Source organism: Scylla paramamosain, chromosome 13 (genome assembly GCF_035594125.1).
Source record: "Scylla paramamosain isolate STU-SP2022 chromosome 13, ASM3559412v1, whole genome shotgun sequence".
In the NCBI taxonomy this organism is placed as follows: Eukaryota; Metazoa; Arthropoda; class Malacostraca; order Decapoda; family Portunidae; genus Scylla; species Scylla paramamosain.
In genome coordinates, this window is record NC_087163.1 from 12,984,932 (window position 1) to 13,003,135 (window position 18,204).

The 18,204-nt window shown below is 42.5% G+C and overlaps 2 protein-coding genes across 2 annotated transcripts in view; both read left to right on the top strand.

The window, feature by feature from the left end:
* LOC135106190 (uncharacterized) overlaps positions 1 to 18,204 on the top strand; it is a 292,915-nt gene that overhangs the window by 159,147 nt on the left and 115,564 nt on the right. The window lies entirely within an intron of this gene.
* LOC135106434 (uncharacterized) lies at positions 3,079 to 6,584 on the top strand. Its single transcript, XM_064015439.1, has 2 exons — positions 3,079 to 5,475; positions 5,517 to 6,584. The coding sequence occupies exon 2, from the start codon at positions 5,537 to 5,539 to the stop codon at positions 6,203 to 6,205; it is 669 nt and encodes a 222-aa protein (XP_063871509.1). The 5' UTR covers positions 3,079 to 5,475; positions 5,517 to 5,536; the 3' UTR covers positions 6,206 to 6,584.

Consider the following 18,204-nt stretch of genomic DNA (forward strand, 5'->3'; position numbering starts at 1 on the left):
TGCCACCTTGTCTAGCACAGTAAGCGATTTAACAACAATAGTAGCTGCCTTGGTAATATCTTTTCCCACGTCCCTTAAGCGGAAGTCTGCCTTCTTTGCCTCTGCAGGCAGCGCATCCAGGACCTGTGTGTTGCAATCCACTTGATTTAATGCATGGCAGTTACTTGGTCTAAATGTCACCTCATCTTCTACAATGGCTTTGTAATCTTCCTGCCTCATGCCATTAATAAACAGGTGGTTCACCATTGCAGCAATTTCCTTGTCAAGTTCTTTTGAGACAGTTTCCGTGGGTCCATAATTCTTAGCACCTTGTAACAGTATGCTATCATGAGGAACATCCCTCTGGATTTCCTCTTCCTCATCACTGTCCTCCCTCAGTGGAGTTCTAAATCCAGAAAATCCTGCCTGTGATTCCTGAGAATCTGGCACCAAAGTATTATTTGACACCGACTGGGGAGCATTGTTATGAACTGCTTGTGACTTCACATCCCTATTTTCCTTCTTAAGCTTGTCCATGTCCCTCCTCAACTCAGTCAAAGCATCCATAATCATGCCCAAAGAAGGCGCAGTGCTGTCTTCACCATCGTATCTTGGAGAAGGGGAAGGTGACTGAGAGTAACTTAACCTCTCATGACGAGTAGAACGGCTCTTGGATGTGGATCTTTCTTCATCATGTTTACTCCCCTTGTGTAGTTCCTTTATTTTAGCTGAGTTGCGTGGCATGCTGGTAGTACTGAATCTCTCAGGACTGGGGCAAGCATCAGAAGGCGTCCTAGACCTGGCGGCGAATGTTAACAAGACGCCACCCATTCCAACAGCAGTTCTTTTTATAACTTCACGGGTGCCTTAATCTCTCACACAGGGCAACTGTAAATCAAAAAATTTTTTCCCTTTAGTAATTTGGGAAGTCAATTGCCCCCGGGCTTGTAAATAAGGCAATATTCCTCTTGCCCCAATAATGGGTAACAAGATGGAACCATCTCGCACCTATGTCGGCTCACGAAAGTGCCCAAATATGGTCATATTTGCCAATAATCCGCCTTATATCAAGTAACGGATATCATATAACCAATAATCCGCCCTTATACAAGGTAATGGATATTTATAGTCCACAATCCGCCCTTAATTCAGGTAACAGATTCAAATAGACAACACTCCGCCCTTATCAGGTAACGGATATCCATAGGCAATACTCCGCCCTATAATCAGGTAACGGATAATTAAGACAATATTCCACCCTTATAACAGGTAATGGAAATCATAATACACAATCCAAACAAGAAAACTTTAATATTCCTATCACTCACCGATAACAGAAGTCGTAACAACTTAACAGGAGGCGAGACCGACGTCCGACTTGTGTGGTGTCTGCACAGTAACTGACTGTGTGGCGAAGTGTAGTGTATCTCATGTGAACGGCACCATCTAGCAGACACGTGATTTGCCGAAGTAAAATCCTCTTGTGTCCATGCATTCATCTTTGGGGGTACATAAGTCACTGCAAAATCTCTTCTTCCTTTTCCTTTCCTTTTTGTTTGAATTCTAATTACTTCCGTCATGCTTTCTCCTATTTCAACCTCTTCCACTGTTATACTCTTCTTTGTAAGTAACATGACTCCTCCCCCTTTTTTATTATTTCTGTGTTTTATCCACACATTATAATTACTATTACCAATTCTTATATTTTCTGTTGTCTCATTTAGTTTAACTTCAGTAATACCCATGATGTCGGGCTGCTTTATCTTAATATAATTATTCAATTCTCGCAATGGCATATACAAATTTATATTCGTATATGCCACCATCCAGTTTTTATTTTTCCATACATTATTTACATTTTCTATTCTTTTTTTGTCAGATAGCACTTCCTGAGCCTCTCGTCTTTTACCTTCCAATAGAACTTTTTTTTCTCTTCCTCTGTTCTGTTCTCGTTTTTTACCTTTGCTTCTTTTATTAGATTGCTTACCTTGAGTTTCTCCACCTCATTCTTGTCCCTCTTTATCCAAACTTTCTTGTATTGCTCTGTCTTGTCTAGCTTCCACGCATTTGATATCACTTCCATGGCTGTTGTTTGTGCCCTAAATTTTACTCTCAGTGGTTGCTCTCCTCCTTCTATATACTTCCCCAGTCTATGTATATCCACAGTCTCACTTATCCAGTCCTCCCCTTCTCTCTGTATATTTCTTACAATGTCCTCTGCTACCTTTTTTTGTTCTCTTTCCCTTTTGTATCTTACTGGCTCTGTTTCCTGTTTTAATCCATATATAACAATACATTTCTTTTTGTCCACTGTGTCCCTTAGCATCAATTCCTTTTGTTTAATCACTTTCACAATTTCCTAACTTAAATCTGTCTTTTCCTTCTTTTGCGCTTCTATGATTTCTGTAAAGTTAACTTTTTTTCCCTCTTTTTCCTTCCTCCAGATTTGATGTTCACTTTTCATCCCTATCACTTCATTTTCCTGTTTTTTAACAATATCATTGTTTTCCTTCAATTTTGTTTTTTAGATCAGTGCATAGTGTTTTCAATTCTTTGTTTTCCTCTTCCAGGTCATGCTGTTTTTTTTTTCTATTTTTTTTCACTCTTTCAATGAGGTCACTGATCATCCCTTCCATCAAAGCCACTTTCCTTCCTTGCATTTTATTATGTAGTTCATTATCTTCCCCAAATCCTGGGAATGGTGATCCTGTTAGCAACACCCTGCTCCCACCTATGGCATCTGCCTTGCTGGAGCCCTTACTCATTTTGTTACATCAGTTATTACTTAAATTTTCCATATTTTTTTTTATTTCTGGAGACAGGACAATGCTACTTGAGCACAGGTTCTACCTGGGAACACATTCTAAGCTCCTAGTTGTTGCTGTGGTCAAACAAAATCTTTCTCTGCTGGAGCTTAGATCGCTGCTTGTTTACTTGACGACGACATGTGTGTGTGTGTGTGTGTGTGTGTGTGTGTGTGTGTGTGTGTGTGTGTGTGTGTGTTAACTTAGCTGAGAGAGAGAGAGAGAGAGAGAGAGAGAGAGAGAGAGAGAGAGAGAGAGAGAGAGAGAGAGAGAGAGAGAGAGAGAGCATGCTGCATCATTGGGCATTGTCAAGGTCACTCACTGGCTGTCACACAGCCACAACTCTTCTCTCTCTCTCTCTCTCTCTCTCTCTCTCTCTCTCTCTCTCTCTCTCTCTCTCTCTCTCTCTCTCTCTCTCTCTCTCTCTCTCTCTCTCTCTCTCTCTCTCTCTTCCACAGTGATGTAATCACAGAAAGTGAATGAGAGACAAGGAATGCTGGGTGGATATTGTGGTACTTGCCATGCCAACTAGCAGCAGTGTATCAACCACAGAAAGTGAATGAGAGACAAGGAATGCTGGGTGGATATTGTGGTACTTGCCATGCCAACTAGCAGCAGTGTATCTGAAGATGGCTTGCAACAAGGATTATGGCTCATAACTCGAGGCAAAAAAAATGACCAAGCGACAGCTCATAACTCAGAAAACTCATAAGTCAAGGTACCACTGTATAGATCTCGTGTAAATGTTGAGTTCACTGTATCTGTCATCATAAGGTAATATCCATATTCTTCATTATCTGAGGAGAGTCACCCAACACTTGGTCTCCTTGGCAATATCTATTGCCAGTTGAGACTAACCCCATGAGTGCCTGCTTGAACTTGAAGTTACCCTTAGGCATAATAAAGCATGTGAGATCTTGGTTCTTGTCTGCCATCCTGATTTGAAAATACCCCATTTTGGTGTCCATAGTGATTGTTCCTCCCACCAAGGCAGCAGCTTGGGAGGAACACGGTGAAGGCAGCAAGCAACAGGACGAAGGAAGGCAGGAGTAATCAATGCAGCAGGTGAAGGTGATCTGATTTATTAGGGAGGTGGCAACCCTTAAGTAAACATGAAGTTGACATGACACAACAGAATCATTTCATTCAAATTTATCATATTATCACAAATCCAGCAAATAACAAAGTAGGTACATTATCAATTCAAAATACACAGAAACATAGATAATAATAAAGTCAGTATCTTGGCACGAATACAACAAAAAAGTAGCAACACCTATTATTCTTTTAAATTTAATGGAATACTCAGGAAAGCTTAATTCAACACCTGCAGACCCAACAGTGATCATCCAAGTTGGTTCTAATCATAAGAAAGTCATGGCATTGTGAGGGGACTGCACAGGGTATGTTGCAACCTTCACAGCAATTGAGACAACCTTACACTAGACAGTTTCTTTGCTATCAGGAGAATAGGATGGCACCAGGCTGTCAGGTAGTCCACCATGGCAATTATATAATTGGTGAGCAGATCATCCAAGTGAACTTTAATTTCCACATGCCATCTGTAAGGAATCATGTGAGAGGTGAACTTTAATTTCCACATGCTATCTGTAAGGAATCATGTGAGAGGCTGTGACTGGAAAGGGTATGGCATTCTCTGCAAGTTGGATGTATATGGAGTCTCCTTCCATCTCACTTAACATGTGAGGCACCAAACACTCTAGGGAATGCTTTGATTATTGTGGTAGTGTGCTCTACATTAATGGAGAAGAAACTTTAATATGTCAAGACTTCAGATATCTCAGAACCATATAAAATAAAAATGGCTCTCTAGAGAATGACTTTGAAAGTAGGCTTCAAAAGAGTTACCAACAATGGATTGATTTTACTTCGGCAAAATCACCTATCTGCTGGGTGGACATTTCCCATGAGAGAGAGTGCGTCACGCGCTGCCGGCAGTTGTTTGCTGATCGCCGCGTCGGGCAGACACGGTCATTCTGGGTCATACGGACTCCCAAGTTTTTGCTGTTTTCTTTCAGATAAGGCCACGATACTTGTTACGCAGGTACAGTGCCTTCAACTTCGTTACCCGTTTTTGGGGCGAGTTGTATTATTGGTATATCGGTCTCCACTGACGATGGAACTGTGTGGGAAGCTTACGGCTTTGTTCTCCTTATCGCAGTGCGGCAGCCATGTCGGAGTCTGGTGAAGCGTCCTCTGCCTCTCGATCCCCTTCCCCTCCTGCCCCACGTGCCTTCTGTGGGCCTTCTCCTCTCCCTGGGTCCACTGTTCGCACTCAAGATGACGACGACAGGCACAGGGATCATTCATCTCGTCGCTTGAGTGGGAGGCATGGTTGCGTGAGATTACGTAACAGTGCTGACGCACGTGGTTCCCACGGCACTTCTCCTGCTCCTCCCCCTTGGTCAGTTGTGTTGGACACCTTGGCTGATTTGCGGGGTGAAGTGGAGGCCTTGCAGGCAGACAGACGGCAACTACCACCCCCTACTGGGTCGGCGCAGGTGACTGTGGAGGACAGTACTCTGGGGGGCTGGGGTTTGTCGCCTCCTTGTTCTGCCACTTTTTCTGTTTTCTCGGCCAGGATGAGTGAGGATGAGGCAGTGTCGATGCCTGCCGCCCCTGCTGACAGCACCTTAATTCAGGGCACTAAGGCCTTTGGTCCTTCTGACACGGTGGTTCCTGACATTGACAATAGAGTGGCAGAGATGGTAAACTTTCTCTTTGATAATGGTATGAGAGAGGAGGACCACAAGGCCATGTGTGAGGACGATGTTGTCAAGAGGCCTAATAACTGCCATGCTCTTGCGCCAGTGGAATGCAACCCACAGGTGTTGGAGGCCCTGAAGCTGGATGCCAGGAAGACAGACTTCCGCTTGAAGGAGGTAAATAAGGACATCCTGCGGGCTTCAACCATTATCACCAAATCCTTAGTGGCACTGGATGATTTGGCTGAACAGGAAGGTAACCCCAAGTTGGCACATGAGGTGAGCATGCTAAATGGTGCATTGGCATTGCTAGGCAATGCCAATCACAGGAACAATTTGGCCAGGCGTTTTGTCATGAAACGCGAGATAAACTATAAATATGCTCATCTTTGCTCAGATAAGGTGCCAATTACTCGCTTTCTGTTCGGTGACGATGTGTCCCAGTCTGCCAGACAAATTGAGGAAGCGGAGAAACTGCGGAGTAAGTTCTCGCAGAAAAAGCCTGCCTTTACTAGCAAGTTCGCAGGTAAACGCCCTGGTGGATATTGGAACAAGCCTGCTAGTAGGGGATATTACGCCAGGTTCCAACCCTACGGGCAACAGAGGTATGGCTCCAGGGCTGCCCCACGACTGCCTTCCACTCGTCAGGATGTGGAGCCAAAAAACTCCAAGGGCCGGGACGGCCGCAGCAGGTAGCCCCAGTAAACTTACAGGCAAGTGCATGTTTTGAAGCTGGCAGACTACACTCTTTCCTGCATGAGTGGTGTAAAATTACCAGTGACCCTGTCATTTTGGATATTGTTCAGCATTGCCACCTTGATATTGATGTCGATAGTGTTCATCCTTTATTTTTTAATGATTTGGAATACAGGTTCAACACTGTGCAACAGGGGATAATTTCTGGAGAGATCAAAAAACTTTTACAGCTTAAAGTCATTAAAGTCACACACAAACAAACTCAGCAGGTTATCTCTCCTATTTTTTTGCGAGAAAAGAAAAACGGGGAATTTCGCCTGGTTCTTAACTTGGAGAGGTTAAACAAATACATACCATATAAACATTTTAAAATGGAAAATTTTGAACAGGCCATCAGGCTCATCAACCAGGGTGATTTTTTGGCTTCTGTCGATCTCAGGCATGCTTATTATTCTGTTAGGGTTGCAGATGAGCAACAACGATTTTTATGTTTTACATGGCAAGGTGTTATCTATCAATTCACCTGCCTCCCTAATGGCATTTCTGAGGGACCTCGGCTTTTCACCAAACTGATGAAGCCAGTATTTGCTACTTTAAGGCAGGAAGGATACACTATCACCAGCTTTATAGATGACACATTAATTTGCAGTAACTCTTACTCAGGATGTCTTCAGGCGATTCAGGCCACCATTTCTCTGTTGCAGAGGTTAGGCTTTTGTATCAATATGGAGAAGTCTGTTCTCACCCCCACACAATGTATTGAATACCTAGACAATGTTATTAACACCAAGTTCATGACTGCCTCTTTACCTGAGTGTAGACTAATCAAAATTCGCCAAGGATGTGCAGAACTTTTGTGTAAAGATGTTGCCCCCATTCGAGAGGTGGCCAGGGTGATCGGCCTCATGGTGGCTGCGATCCCAGCAGTGGAGTTAGGTAAACTTCACTACAGGAAGTTGGAGGGGGGAAAAATTGCTGCTTTGAAACAGGAGTATGGTAATTTTCACAGGCCTTTGAATATTACTGCAGACATGAAACTAGACCTTTCCTGGTGGTTAGACAATGTGGACAGACACCACAGACACATTTTTAGGCCAGGTACTGACATCGATTTATTTACTGATGCTTCCAGCCTTGGTTGGGGGGGTCATTTGGGGTGTCAGATTACAAGTGGCACTTGGTCCCTGGATGAAAAGGAGCTTCACATTAAGATCCTGGAGATGAAAGCCATTCTATTCTCTTTGCAAGCATTTGAACATGAGCTGGAAGGTAGACATGTTAGAGTTTTTTGTGATAATACCACTGCCATAAACTATGTCAATGAAATGGGAGGCACAAAGTCCAAGTCCTGTAATGATGTTGCTACCCAGATTTGGGATTGGTGTCTGGAACATGACTCATGGGTTACATGCTCGCACATACCGGGGAAGGACAACACCTTGGCTGATGTAGCCTCTCGCAAGATTAATGACAGACATGAGTGGAAACTCGACTCACACATTTTTACTACCTTGTGTAATGTTTTTGGGACACCGTCCATTGATTTATTTGCCTCAAGGCTTAACAAACAGGTTAATACATTCTGTTCGTGGTTGCCAGATCCGGAGGCTAAATATTTTGATGCTTTTTCCTTGGACTGGTCAAACTTTGATTTGTCTTACATTTTCCCCCCATTCTCATTAATTGCTAGGTGCCTTCAGAAGTTACGTGCGGAGCAAGCACGAGGCTGGATGGTGGTTCCTCTGTGGCCGTCCCAGTTTTGGATGGGCATGCTGCTCCAGTTGCTAATAGACTTCCCACGTTTGATAACGAACAGGAGGAATGTTCTAACACACCCGTCCACAACAGATCCACACCCCATCATGTCCCACACGAGGCTCATGGCATGCCTTCTGTCAGGGAAAACTTGCAGAAACGAGGAGTTTCGCCGGCGGCTGCGGACATCATACTTGCCTCCTGGAAACCAGGTAGAGAGGCAATACCGCCCACATGTCCAGAGGTGGTCGTTGTTTTGTGGTAGACGGAATGTCGATCCCACTTCTACAACTGTAGGTCACATTGTAAATTTTTTGACGGAAACCTTTGACAGGGGTGTGGGTTATGAGTGTGTGAACACTGCGAGGGGTGCCCTGTCTTCTCTCGGCATTGTGGTGGACGGATGCAGGGCAGGAAATCACCCTTTGGTCATCCGATTCGTGAGAGGGGTTTTCAATCTTAGAACTCCTCAGCCCAGGTACACTGACACTTGGGACGTCCAACCTGTCTTAGAGCAACTAAGGTCCATGTTCCCCTTACATGCATTAACCCTTAAAGAATTAACGCTAAAATTGGTTATGATGATGGCCTTAACTCAAGCTGCCAGAATTCAAACTTTACAACTACTGTTAATCAGAGACATGCTCATTAATGAACACTCCATTTCAGTACAGTTGGGGGGCACTCTTAAACAATCCAGACCAAATTTTAACATCAACAGGGTCACATTCCATCGTTACCCTAAGGATCCACGATTATGTGTCTGTAGCACTCTCCTGAGGTACATTGATGTGACTAAAGAGCTTAGACAGGATGAGATGCACACTGATGCCAGGCTCCTCATTAGCTTCATAAAACCCCACAAATCAGTTTCCAAAGACACTATTGCCCGTTGGGTCAGGACCATTCTCTGCATGTCCGGCATAGACATCTCAAAGTTTTCCGCTGGTAGTGTGCGGCCAGCAGCAGCTTCAAAAGCTGGAGTGGCGGCTGTCCCTGTCGCATGCATTATGGCTAAGGCGGGCTGGTCTAGGGAATCTACCTTTGCAAAATATTATAATAAGAACATTGTGGCTGCTTCTGACCTCTTTCAGGATGCAGTGCTAGAATAAGACATGATTTGGGTTTGTTGCTGCACTCCAGTGTTGCAGTACACGGATATTTTAAGTATTTAGTATCTAGTACCTTAGGTTTATCTTATGATGTGAACTGTTACCATTTTTCAACATTGTTTGTAGATTGGATTAAGTTGGATGCAATGTACCTTATTTTATACACCAATTGTATGATTGTCTCATGTACAAGATCCTTCCATGGAATAATAGTTATAGTACTGTTTCTTGTGGGGCATTTCCTTTTCCTCTCTACTATTGCATCCTCCCTCGTCATCCACATGGCTTCAAAGCCTCATGGGAAATGTCCGCCCAGCAGATAGGTGATTTTGCCGAAGTAAAATTAACAAAGTACACGAGACTTACCGTAGGTCAGTTGAAGTGTACTTCTAATTTTTCGAGGCAAATCACCTCTGCTGGTGCGGAGATTTCACATGCCCTCCTCTCCCTCCCTACCTTAAGCTCTACAGGTTACTTAATTTCCTAATTGGTTCATCATGTGGATGTCGAGTCCTTGCTTTAAAGTCTGCCGGCAGCGCGTGACGCACTCTCTCTCATGTGAAATCTTCGCACCAGCAGAGGTGATTTGCCTCGAAAAATTAGAAGTACACTTCAACTGACCTACGGTAAGTCTCGTGTACTTTGTTAATTTTGTTGTGCTTATATAGAGCCTGTAGCACCTCCACTCTTAACTCTTCACAGTAAGAACTCAGGACTGTCCTATTATAAGACAATGGAACCAAATGTACAACTCTCTTAGGGCATTATATGGCTTTAAAAGGCACCAAAAAAGTCTTTGTCTTGACAACAACTGCCTTGTGACCCAGGTCAACTACCATCTCACTTTATACAGACAGTCATCACTGTTAACCAATTGAGGTGAGAGAAGGTACCAATGCTTCTTGGATTAGGAATCCTGAAGTTGAAATCTTAAATCTAATTTCTGGAATCCACCCTTATTCCTGGAATCCTGGATTGATATAATCCCAGAATCAGGAAATCATGAAATCCTGGACTCATGAAATCTAGAAATAAAAATTGAAATCCTGCTTCTCCCTCCCAGTAAGGATCATGGAAAATCCTACAAGCCAGCAGACACAAGCAGGTAAAGACACAAGGGCCAAACAAACAATAGGAAAGCCACAGCAGCAAAGCACAAGCAGAAAGACATCCACACATGTGCACTTAGAAATAGTAAAGGCAAGCTGTCATCTTAGGAACGATCCACAGGCTCTGGGAATCAATATACGTGTCTCAACTAGCTGGCAGCTCAGTTATAAGTGGACAGGGCTGTCAATAATGGCCACTCCTCCTGATGCTGCTTATGATGGTATATGATGATGCTCTTGATTTTGAACAGTATTTCAATTTCACAACCAAGAATTACAGAAGTACATGAGACTTACCGTAGGTTAGTTGAAATGTGCTTCGGATTTTGCGAGGCACATCACGTCTGCTAGATGGTAGAGTTCACATGAGATACACTACACTTCGCCACACAGTCAGTCTTTAAAGATACAACTACCCACATGAAATATTATCTCCCAACCCTTCCAGTCAGTGAATTTTTGTTGTGTAAACCAAGAATCATCAATTAACAAAGGGAGGGAGTGGAGGGCATGTGAACTCTACCATCTAGCAGACGTGATGTGCCTCACAAAATCCGAAGGACATTTCAACTAACCTACGGTAAGTCTCATGTACTTCTGTAATTTTACTTCGGCAAATCACTTGTCTGCTAGATGGTGCTGTTCACATGAGATTTTAAAGTCATGTGGGTGTTGTATGTAAAGGGTTCTGTCAAAATTCACATTTTGTAAATAGGTGTAAATAAAAGTTCCTATTACAAAAACCCCATTGTCATTTATGAAAATAGAACATGATTTTTACTGCTGATAACATTTCAAACCTTACATTATACTGAGCCTAGCACTGCTTCTTGAAAAGGGTCTATTTCCCCTTGTATATCCTTATTATAATATTTAGCAAATGTGGCTTCCTGCGTCCAACCAGCTTTTGCCATGATGGTGGCAATAGGCACATCCAGTGCCTTGGCCTTAGACACTGACGCAGGTCTAATACTACCTGCTGTGTACCTCTTGATATCAATCCCACACTTACATAACATGGTCTTAAGCCACCTTGCCACCGTGTCCTTAGAAACACTCCTATGAGGTTTTATATAACTTATGAGTAGTCTCCCATCTGCATTTCCAGATTCTGTCCTTAGCCTCTCAGTTCTTTCTATATATTCTTTCATAGTCTTAACTGCACACAATCTGTAATCCTGAGGATAAGCTTTAAATACAATAGTACGAAAATTAAATTTTGGCCTGCATTGCTTGATGTTACCTCCTAACAAAACTGAAACAGATTCTTCTCCAAATGCCATATTCACCAACAATAATAAGTGCAAAGTTTGGATCCTGGCTGCTTGTGTCATTGCCATCAGCATCACCATTTTTAGCAATAAGTCTTTCAGTGTTAGGCTGTGTAGTGGTTCCATGAGTCTTATCTTTTGTAATACAAGTTTCACATCCCAGGTCGTCGCATACCTGGGTGTAGAAGGGCGTAAGTTGAAGACTCCCCGCAGAAATCTGTTGACAAGTGGGTGATTGCCCGCTCTACAGCCTTCCACCATAATTCCTATTGCAAATAGAGCCCCTCTTGCCGTGTTAATGCTTTCAAAACCCACATTCCTTTGAAAGTTATGAGACAGAAAGTTTAATTTATCTGCTACAGATGGTGTAATGGGATTAATGTTCCCTCTACTACAAAAGAGTGTCCACCTCTTGATGTGAGTGTTGTATTGTCTACCTGTTGCTGGTTTCCAAGAGGCCATAATGATTTCCGTACCTTCTTTAGATATGCCACATTCTCCAAATTGTTTCCGGACAACTGACAAGCCATCAAATTTGTGTGTTTCATTATTGGGTGTTCCTCAGCAGTTGACGGATGCATTAGCACATTTTTCCTTCTCTGTATGACCCGAGGGTCGTCTACTAGCATCCGAAGGAGCACCCCCATCCACGGTTGTGATGGCCAGAGTGGCACTATGATCCATCCTCTGGTCCTTTCCTCCCTTAACTTCTGCAGACATCTAGAGACCAGAGAGAAGAGACGAAAGAGGTAAACCAATTAAAAATTAGCCCACGGAATTGTAACTGCATCAATATATGCAGCCTCTGGATCTGGTGTCCATGCACAGAATGGAGTCATTTGTTTGTTCAAACGTGAAGCGAATAGGTCTATACAAGGATTCCCAAATATAGAACACAATTCCTTAAATATCATCTCATTCAGCTGCCACTCATGTCTGTCATTAAAGGAACGTGATGCCTCGTCGGCCATGACGTTACATTTGCCTGGTATGTGGGAAGCTGTCAGCCATACCCCATTACTAAGACACCATTCCTAGATGTCCCTACTAATGTCATCACAAACTATTGACTTAACACCTCCCATCTCATTCACGTAATTAATCGCTGTGCTGTTATCACATAACACCCTGACGTGTAAACCTCTAAGGAGATGTGTAAAAGATCTCAATGAGAATAATATAGCCAATAATTCACGTGCATTAATGTGCGAACGCACCTCTTCAGGGGACCATCTGCCATTGGTAGTGATGCTATTTAGGCAACCTGCCCATCCTAGATTTGAAGCATCTGTGAACAACTCAGTATCTGGTGCATTTCTGAATATTTTCCTGTTTTGATTCTCCAATTCCTTAATCCACCAGTTTAAATCTGTTCTAATCTCCTCTGTAATGTTCATCCATCTATTAAAGTCTCCACATGCCTCTTCCAAAGCCTTGATCTTTGCTCTTTCCATCCTCCTATAGTGCATCTTCCCCATCTCTACAGCTGGGATTGCTGCCACCAGCAGGCCAATCACTCTTGCCTCAATTCTAACTTTTTCTTTCTGTCTATTGACTAAAAGAGAGCAATGCTGTATAATCTTATCCCTCCTACACGCCAGCAAGGTAACTGTCATGGCCACCGAATCTATCACGTTACCTAAATACTCAATACGTGTAGTGGGACTCAAAACAGATTTCTCCACATTTATGCAGAAACCTACACTCTACAACAACTGAATGGTGTCATTCATGCAATCAAAACATCTCGGCAAAGAGCTACTACACAGAAGCATATCATCAATATAACTAGTGATGTTGTGCCCTTTATGCCTAAGTGTAGAGAAAACTGGCTTCAGAAGTTTTGTTAATAGACGAGGACCATCCGAAAACCCGTTAGGTAGACATGTGAACTGGTAAATCTTATCCAACTATCTAAAACACAGATATTTTTGTTGTTCCTCTGCAGTGTTTACTGAATAATAGGCTTTCTTAAGGTCTATAGAAGCCACATAATCTCCTTGACTAAGCAACTGTAATACTTGTTCAAAATTTTCCATTTTAAAATGAGTATATTCTACATGCCTGTTCAGTTTTTCAAGATTTAACACCATCCTATAATCCCCAGTCTTATTCTTCCTCAGAAAAACTGGTGAAAGTATTTGTTGATCCTGTCTATGTGTCTCTATGATGGCCTTTATCTCTAACAAGTTTTTAACCTCCTGATGCATAATCAGTTTATCTTCCTCACTAAAGACATACTGTATATCCTCTCTAAATAAATATCCGATATTAGCTTCATCTATATTCAGATGACAATGTTCCACCATATCCAAAATGAACAGGTCACTTGTAATCACATGCCATTTATTGATAAACTTGTGAAGTTGCCCAGCCTCAAATTGTTCTCTCACCTGGGTTAACACCGGGGGTTGTGTTGACCCCGGCCTCTCACGTTTTTTGTTGTCCAAGCTTGAGCAGGATAGGAGCGCCTGTGTTCACCACTGGAGGGCATCCTGCAAAAACCATATGGCTGATATCTGGATGGGAATCCACGGGAGGAGGCCTTGGCAAAAAAGTTATGTTGTTTACCTCCACCAAATCTGCCACTGCTTGCAGTCTAAGATGTAGGCTTCTTAAAAGTGAACTTGGTTTTCAGCCTTTCTGCCTCCTCAGTATTTCTGTTGGCTTGTGACAGGTCATCCCCAAACAATAGACCTGTCATGGGAGCCTTGTCAGCACACAAATGAGAATATTTGGGATTAATGTCCCTCTTTATGATATGTCGCCTGGTCAAGTTATTTCTGTAGTGGACATTACCCAATAATGCCAATGCACCATTGAGCATGGCCACCTCATTTGCAATAGTTTGGTGGTCTTCATCACGTGCCACCTTGTCTAGCACAGTAAGCGATTTTACAACAATAGTAGCTGCCTTGGTAATATCTTTTTCCACTTCCCTTAAGCGGAAGTCTGCCTTCTTTGCCTCTGCAGGCAGCGCGTCCAGGACCTGTGGGTTGCAATCCACTTGAGTTAAAAAAAAAAAATGCATGGCAATTACTTGGTCTAAATGTCACCTCATCCTCAACAATGGCTTTGTAATCTTCCTGCCTCATGCCATTAATAAACAGGTGGTTCACCATTGCAGCAATTTCCTTGTCAAGTTCTTTTGAGACCGTTTCCGTGGGTCCATAATTCTTAGCACCTTGTAACAATATACTATCATGAGGAACATCCCTCTGGATTTCCTCTTCCTCATCACTGTCCTCCCTCAGTGGAGTTCTAAATCCAGAAATTCTGCCTGTGATTCCTGAGAATCAGGCACCAAAGTATTATTTGACACCGACAGAGGAGCATTGTTATGAACTGCTTTTGACTTCACAGCCCTATTTTCCTTCTTAAGCTTGTCCATGTCTTTCCTCAACTCAGTCAAAGCATCCATAATCATGCCCAAAGAAGGCACAGTGCTGTCTTCACCAGTGTATTTTGGAGAAGGGGAAGGTGACCGAGAGTAACTTAACCTCTCATGATGAGTAGAACGGCTCTTGGATCTGGATCTTTCTTCATCATGTTTACTCCCCTTGTGTAGTTCCTTTACCTTAGCTGAGGTGCGTGGCATGCTGGTAGTTCTGAATCTCTCAGGACTAGGGCAAGCATCAGAAGGCGTCCTAGACATGGCGGCTAATGTTAACAAGACGCCACCCCTTTTAACAGCAGTTCCTTTTATAACCCCACGGGTGCCTTAACCTCACACACAGGACAACTGTAAATCAAAAAATTTTTTCCCTATAGTAATCTGGGAAGTCAAATGCACCCAGGCTTGTAAATAAGGCAATATTCCTCTTGCCCCAATAATGGGTAACAAGATGGAACCATCTTGCACCTATGTCGGCTCACGAGAGTGCCCAAATATTGTTATATATATATATATATATATATATAGCATAAAATATTTGCCAATAATCCACCTTATACCAAGTAACGGATATCATATAACCAATAATCCGCCCTTATACAAGGTAACGGATATTTATAGTCCATAATCCGCCCTTAAATCAGGTAACGGATTCGAATAGGCAACACTCCGCCCTTATCAGGTAACGGATATCCATAGGCAATACTCCACCCTATAATCAGGTAATGGATAACTAAAGACAATACTTCACCCTTATAACAGGTAATGGAAATCATAATACACAATCCAAACAAGAAAACTGTAATATTACTATCACTCACCAATAACAGAAGTTATAACAACTTAACAGGAGGCGGGACCGACGTTAGACTTGTGTGGTGTCTGCGTAGTAGTGACTGTGTGGCGAAGTGTAGTGTATCTCATGTGAACGGCACCATCTAGCAGACAAGTGATTTGCCGAAGTAAAATCTAAACTTGAAACTTCACATCTCATGTCTAGCTAAAAGAGCTTCTTTGAAGTTAGGCATTCCAAGTCATCTCTGCCAGTTTCTCTCATCTCTCCAGCTACTAATTCTGTACAGTGGCCTTATCCATCCATGTATGGAGTATGCTTCACATGTATGTGGGGTTCCATTCATACTGTTGTTTTAGAAAGGATAGAATAAAAAGCTTTTTGTCTTATCAGCTTCTTTCCTCTAACTGACTGTCTTCAGCCTCTTTCTCATCACCACAGTGTTGCATCTCTTGCTAACTTCTATCATTATTTTTATGCTAACTGCTCTTCTGATCTTGCTAACTGCTTGCCTCCCCTCCTTCTGTGACCTCTCTGCACAAGACTTTCTTCTTTCTCTCATCCCTACTACCTCTGTAATGTGAGAGTTAACCAGTATTCTCAATCATTCATCCCTTTCTTTGATAAACTCCAGAACTCCCTGCTTGCTTCTGCATTTCTTCCTTCCTATGACTTGAACCCTTTCAAGAGGGAGGTTTCAAGACACTTATCCTTGAACTTTTGATGATTCTCTTTATATCTCTTTTGAAACTGGTACCTCAGTGGGATTTTTTTCCCTTTTTTTTTTTGTGTTTTTTGTTTTTTGTTTCACATAGCCACAGACCCTCTAACATATATATAAAAAAGTAAATAAATAAATACTGCTACGGAGAGCTGGCTCTGGTCTGTGGCAACACTGGCTGTTACCACCTCCAGGGAACCCTGATTCCACCTTGGCAGGTCGATGGGGGAGTGAGTGAAAGTATCCTGGGGTGTTAGCAGGACACTGCCACCTCTGTCATGTCTCTCTGCATGGAGAATTGGATTGTATATCCTGGTAACTGAAGGTGGGGTGGAAGCCACATCTCACATATCTCTACTAATGAAGGGAGTGTGTCACCCAGTGTGTCAGTTCCTGTGTTTTGTGGGGAAGATAACATGCATTCCACAACAGGAAGGAGTAGGTCAATGCAGAAAGAAGAACAGGAGAGAAGAGAGATCAGGCCAAAGGTGTGAGAGGATGTTTAAGAATGACTCACCCTGTTGAAACAAGTGATAAGCTATGATTATGAGTGCAAAAAGTTGGTCAAAGACAAGTCAGGGGAAAGAGGATGGATGGTGAGGAGTGGGAGAGGACTGTAGATTACAGCTGTCTTCTCAGACTCCACCAGCTGTATCAGAGGTGTGGGCCTGTCTTTTGGGAGACTGTAAATGGGCTGTTCTCTGGCCAGAGATAATAATATCTTTGTTGGAGAGTGAATTGTTTTGTCACAGTGGGCGGTTTGTCTAGTGAGGTATATCCCTTGTCATGGTGGTGTATTGTCCATAATGTTTGTGCCCTAGAATGTGGCTCATTATTTCTCTCCAGCTTGGGAAATTGAGGTGGTGTTTGTTATATTCCCTTCTCTGTAGATGGATTAAATGGAGTGGCAACCTCAGATATTTGATAGTTGTGGATGGCCAGTAGATGCCTGGATTCATTGTATTTGTGCCCCACACTAGACTAGAAAGAGCTAGTCTAGGGAAAGCTGACCTGAATGTAGTGGTAGCTGTGAGAGAGGCTAGAGCTGCCCGTCATAATATATATATATATATATATATATATATATATATATATATATATATATATATATATATATATATATATATATATATATATATATATATATAAGGGAAAATTTAAGTAATAACAGATGTAATAAAATGAGTAAAAGCTCCAGCAAGGCAGACGCCATAGGTGGAAGCGGAGTTTTGCCAACGCGGTCACCATTCCCAGGATTTGAGGAAGATAATGAACATAAGAACATAAGAACATAAGAAATAAGGGAAGCTGCAAGAAGCGACCAGGCTTACACGTGGCAGTCCCTGTATGAAACACACCTACCTATTTCCATCTGCTATCCCCATCCATAAACTTGTCTAATCTTCTCTTAAAGCTCTCTAGTGTCCTAGCACTAACTACATGATTACTGAGTCCGTTCCACTCATCTACCACTCTATTTGAGAACCAATTTTTTCCTATCTCCTTCCTAAACCTAAATTTTTCAAGCTTGAACCCGTTATTTCTTGTTCTACCCTGGTTGCTGATCCTAAGAATTTTGCTTACATCTCCCTTGTTATAACCCTTATACCATTTAAAGACTTCTATCAGGTCCCCTCTTAACCTACGTCTCTCTAAAGAATGTAAATTTAACAGCTTCAACCTCGCCTCGTAAGGGATACTCCTCATCCCCTGTATCCTTTTAGTCATTCTCCTCTGTACTGATTCTAATAGACCTATATCTTTCCTGTAATGTGGGGACCAGAACTGCACCGCGTAGTCTAGATAAGGTCTGACCAGCGCCAAGTATAACTTTAATATTACTT